We start from the raw sequence: 6018 nt of genomic DNA on the forward strand, positions 1-6018 counted from the left end.
AGGTTTTTAACGAGGCAGTATTAAATAAAATATTGTAATAATATTTTACTTTTTTTACATAATTAGAATGCATTCAAGGGGGAGTGTTGTGATTGACAATACAAGTGAATGCATTGTCATTCATGAATAGTGCTACATTTGTAACATTTCACCCATCCTTTTCTATAAATACCTACATGGTATTGTAATGTAAATATACGAGAAGTAGTAGAAAGATAAAAACAGATATAAATTTATCTGTTATACTAATATTTCTCCTTATATTCTCCCTACCTCTTAACAGAAATAATATTTTCTAGTTTGTTTTGTCAATAGTGCTAATAAAATACGATAGGTAAATTTATTAATAAAATAGTACTACTAAAATGACTAATAAGTAGCAGTAGATAAGGGAAATTTGCTAAAAAACACCTTTTAAAACCCCTTTTTTGCAAAGAAACAGCTTTTATAATTTTTTTTGTAAAAAAACACCTTTTAAGAGACTTTTTTTAAAAAAAGACACCTTAAATCAGTTTCCGGTGACTTTTGTCAACTTTCCGGCGTTGACTATGCCAGTCAACGCCGGAAAGTTGACAAAAGTCACCGGAAACTGATTTAAGGTGTTTTTTTTAAAAAAAAGTCTTTTAAAAGGTGTTTTTTTACAAAAAAAATTATAAAAGGTGTTTCTTTACAAAAAAGGGTTTTAAAAGGTGTTTCTTTGCAAATTTCCCTTATTATTATTATTATTAATTTTTTTTAAAATTTTTGTTTTTATTTTTATTATTAATATTATTTTTTTAAAAAAAATTTATTTTTATTATTATATAAAAAAAAATTTAAAAAAAAATTAATAATAATAATAATTAGGGAAATTTGCAAAGAAACGCCTTTTAAAACCCTTTTTTGTAAAGAAACACCTTTTATAATTTTTTTTGTAAAAAAACACCTTTTAAGAAACTTTTTTAAAAAAAAAACACCTTAAATCAGTTTCCGGTGACTTTGGTCAACTTTCCGGCGTTGACTGGCATAGTCAACGCCGGAAAGTTGACAAAACTCACCGGAAACTGATTTAAGATGTTTTTTTTTAAAAAAAGTCTCTTAAAAGGTGTTTTTTTACAAAAAAAATTATAAAAGGTGTTTCTTTACAAAAAAGTGGTTTTAAAAGGTGTTTCTTTACAAATTTCCCAGTAGATAATTATGTCAGTAGTGCTAAAGTTATCTCACGTCTATATGACTATACCTATATAAATTCGATAAAAAAAATCTGAACTGGACCCCACAAAATAGGGGCCCGATGCTCAAGCTCATGCAGATAAGGGCTATAACCGGCTCTAGTTGATAGTACCACGATTCAGCTGAAAAGGGTCCATAAGTTTTGATGATGTGATGAATGAGGTCGTCACAACCATTAGAGCCGCTATGAGAGTGGCTGTGACGACCACGCGCTGGCCGCGCGAGGAGAAACAGGCACGGTAGGTACACAAAACTGAATTATGTAGAGGAATGGGAAAATAAGTTAAGAGATCTATAAAATAAAAAATTCCATGAAAAAGTGTTACTCCCTCCTATTTTGCCCATTAGTCCCACTTATTTTTTATCACTATTTACTTATCACTTTTAATTTGTATTTTATTCTTAGTCTATAAGTTAAGACATAGTTATAAGATTTTGTGTAATTCATCTCAATACAAAGATTATTAATATTAATTTTTTATAATTTTTAATTAAGAATAATTAGAGATATTAAATTTAAATGTTAAAATGTTGTCTCGACAAGTGTGAAAATCTAAATGAGACTAATGGGTTGAATAGAAGGTAGTACTAAATATGTTTGTTTCCATTGTACTTGCTATAATTAAATTATGTAGCTAAAAATTATAAAAAATCAACTGGTCTCTTGAGAGATTGTCTTTTTGTAAAACGTATCTTAATCCCGACCCATTAAAAAGTAATGCCTACTTATCGTATTCTTAATATCTATTTACATTATACTTAATATTTACTTGCCGTATTCTTAATGCCTACTTTCAATATTTTAAATATTTACTTACATAATTTTTAATACCTACTTATAATATTTTAAAAAATATATAATAAATCAGCTCAATTAGAAAAGATTTCTCATTCTCTCAGAACAATTCGTGATTATTAAAAAACTCCAATTCATTAGTTTATCAAACATTAAATGTCAATAGGCCCAGCTGAGATTCGGCTATTCATTTTCCAAGCATAGCGATTTTGTAGTTTCCTATTTTGTCTTTTTTCTTTTGATTAAGTTGCAGCCATAAATTTGGACATAAAATGAAAAATATCTGTCTAAGAATGATTTAGTAGATTATATCCGATTAATTAAATTAATTAATAAAATTAACTAGTCAAATTAATCCCTGTAATTAATTATAAATTATTAACAACTAGCTATCAACTATCAATCATTTGTCAAACACTATCTAAATGACTAAATCGTTCTCTAGAGAAACATAAGTTATCTGACTTTATCTTTACTATTTTCTCTTTTATCTTTTTTCATATATATTTTTAAATATCCAATTTTTTCTTAAAAAATACAAACTCTCTCTTTATTTGCTATGTCAACCAATCAACCTCTAATTAGTTACCATTGTAATTTTTAATTTCTTTTTACTAATGTACAATATATATATATATATATATATATATATATATATATATATATAATGCAAGGGAGGAAAGAGTTCATCATTTTCAACTCACCCGTATCCCCTGTCCCCACAACACTTGTTCAACCAATTCAATGTTTTACTACAAGTACATCAATATTCAAATAAAATTACAAATTTAAATATAATAAATCTAGAGAAAATAGAGTTTTAAAATCTTTTCCATCATCAACATGAAACACATTTGTTTTGAATTTAGCTGTCATCTTGTCCCCAATGACAACTCCATGTGAATTCTACCCCATCAAACGTCATTCCCCCCACATTCTTCACGTAATCCTTTGTTCCATTGAAATTGTTAAAATTACAATCTTAAAATTAAATTTTTATAAATTACAGTTTTAATGTTTCAACCATCTAACCTTTAATTGCAACCACTAAAATGATTGAAAGTATGTGAATGGACCTAAACACCGTAAACTTTATTACTTTATTAGTTGTAATTCGTAAAAATAAATATTAAAATTATAATTCGTAAAAATTCTAAATTTTAAAGTTGTAATTCACAAATTACATTAAAATTTTATCAACAGTTTTTGTAACTATTTCAAAAGGACCGTGGGAGCAACACAATATACTCACTCGTGAGTTGACTCATCATATTCAGCCAACGGCGATTTAACTCGCCTCACATCACCAACTGTCAAACACCTACTCACATCATCCCTTACATACACTTTTCCGGTTCGACCCGAATCCACTCGGATTACATTTCCACAGTTTTCGGATTTCCATTCTGAATGAACCGCCGGTGATTTTCCACCGGTTCGTAAGTCCCAAATATTCATCCCGGATTTTTCATGACCCGAAATAAAAACCGCTGGAGAAGATGAAACCGCCGGAATACCACTAAAAATTGAACTGCTAATACAATTACTATTTTCATAATTATTAAAATTTAAAAAGGAAAATGCATCATGAACTTCTACAATTCCTAAATCTAACCCATCCCAAAGTTTTACAACGCTGCTCCCATTAACCAGATCTGATAATGAGAAATTACGGAAACTACCCTTGACATTGAAATCATCGTAGAAAAATCTAGAAACGTCTTCTGATATACTTTCATCTTCGTCTTCTTCTTCTTCTTCTTCATCATCAGAAGAAGACCCAGAAACAGAGCATACGCCGTCGTTTTCGTCATCATCAGTAAGAAAAACGTCGTCAAAATGAGATAAAAACGGTTCTGATTTAGCTAACAAAGCTTTAGATTTATTGTGATAAAAAAGCATTAAAAGCTTGATTTTATTAACAAGACTACTTAAAGCATAAAGTAAAGCTAAAAACAGAGCACCCCATTTCCATAATCTATGAGCATGGGAGAGTTTCCCCAGCTCGAATGTAGAGAAAACCCGAGAAATCAATGATGGGTTTGTTAAAGAATCCGTCATTCGATTAATTACAGGAAATTCCATTTCAATTGATTGGAAGAAAATGGATTTGTTTGGATTGACGTAGAAACAGAGGATAGAGAAATTGGAAAATGAAGAAAGATAGGAAGAAAGAAAGGAAGGAGAGGATTGAATTGAAGAGAAGATGAGGTTTATATAATTGAGCGTAGGAGCAAAATAGTTTTGCTTACTTGGTGCTTTGTGGTGGTTAGGAGATAAAGACTTCAAAAATTATCACCTAAAAAAATAAACTAATTATTATTTTATTATCAACTAAAATAAATACTTTTCCAACTATATTGATTAATTTAATCTAATTGATTATTTGGTTTTAATAAAAAACATTAAAATCCCAATCAAGTATACATAATCATTTTGTAACCATCTAATTAATTGGAGTTGTTTCTAATTGCACTTTTCTTTTCATAGTTAGCATGCACCTAACTCATATATTTATAATGATCCAAAATTAATCTGATTATTCTAAAATGAGTTGATTCCATTTGTCGAAATAATTATATATAAAAATCAAAATAAAATTACCAATATATATACTCAAGAAAGGAAATCCGACCCACACCCAAAAAATTATACTCTACAATAATTATATTCAAAGTAAAATAGAATCAAATTATTTAATGCATCACTTCATTGTCTTCCACTATGGTTTGACAATAATTATACTCTACAATAACATCGCGGCCCAACGGACGACTGATGACTACTCATGAAGACTGTAGACTGATCCTACAGACCAACACAAGTCTCTTCATCGCACTTTGTCCTCACTCGTGCGCACTCGGGAAAACTTCCCGGGAGGTCACTATCCTAAGATTACTCCCCCACCAAGCACGCTTAACTGTGGAGTTTTTAGCAAATGGGCTCCCATGAAAAGAAGATGCACCTTATTTATATGAGTAGTTTATCAATCATTTTCAAGCTAAATCTGGGGTATCACACTCACCCCCACTTATTTATACAACGACTCGTTGGTACGTAGTTTCAAGACCTTTTTCCCTGCTAGGTGCATTGAACACACAATCATCCACGGTCCCAGGGTTGCTCTGATACCATTTGTAACACCCCGCCCAACGGACGGTTGGTGACTATTCATGGAGACTGTAGACTGGCCCACAAACAAACACAAGTTTTTCTAGCGCACTTTGGCCTCACTCGTGCGCACCCGGAAAAACTTCCCAGGAGGACAACCATCCTAAAATTACTCCCCCACCGAGCACACTTAACTGTTGAGTTTTTAGCAAGTAGGCTTCCATGAAAAGAAGATGCACCTTGTTTATATGAGTAGTCTATCGATCCTTTTCAAGCTAAATCTGGAGTTTCAAAGATGCTAACAAATCCATTAAATATTTTTGTTATATTTAGAATATTTCAAATAAGAAAAAATACTACCTACCTTTCTTAATGTTTTTCCAATTTAGAATATTTTATTTTGAAGAGAGATATTTGATTAAGATTTTTAAGATATCTATAAAGGATGATAGAGAAGAGAATCACACAAGAGGCGTGGATTAGAGAACATCAATTTTGTTTCATGCTAGGGAGATCTACCACTAAGGCTATACATGTGCTAAGAAGACTGATCAAAAAGTATAAGGAGAGGAAAAAAATTTGCAAATGGTGTTTATAGATTTGGAGAAGGCTTATGATAGCATATCGCGATGTACCATCTGGGCAAGCCTGGAGGCTAAGGAAGTCTCACAGAGCCATATTGAAGTTATACAAGACATGTATGATGGAGCATCAACCAACATATAGACACCTGTTGGGATTATCAAAGTCTTTTCCAGTTGGAGTAAGCTTACATCAAGGATCGATACTAAGTCCCTTCCTGTTTGCGGTAATTCTAGATAAGATCTTTATGTCTATCTGGGAAATTGTGCCATGGTGCATGCTTTTCGTTAACAATATAATATTGGTCGCAGAAACCT

The 6018-nt window shown here is 31.0% G+C and overlaps 1 protein-coding gene across 1 annotated transcript; it reads right to left on the reverse strand.

Annotated features, from left to right (window-relative positions):
• Nucleotides 1-3149: 3149 nt before the first annotated feature.
• LOC130807491 (uncharacterized) lies at nt 3150-4224 on the reverse strand. Its single transcript, XM_057672706.1, has one exon. It carries the CDS (start codon nt 4091-4093, stop codon nt 3257-3259), a length of 837 nt encoding a protein of 278 aa, XP_057528689.1. The 5' UTR covers nt 4094-4224; the 3' UTR covers nt 3150-3256.
• Between the last annotated feature and the right edge of the window lie 1794 nt (nt 4225-6018).

This window comes from Amaranthus tricolor, chromosome 3 (genome assembly GCF_026212465.1).
Source record: "Amaranthus tricolor cultivar Red isolate AtriRed21 chromosome 3, ASM2621246v1, whole genome shotgun sequence".
In the NCBI taxonomy this organism is placed as follows: Eukaryota; Viridiplantae; Streptophyta; class Magnoliopsida; order Caryophyllales; family Amaranthaceae; genus Amaranthus; species Amaranthus tricolor.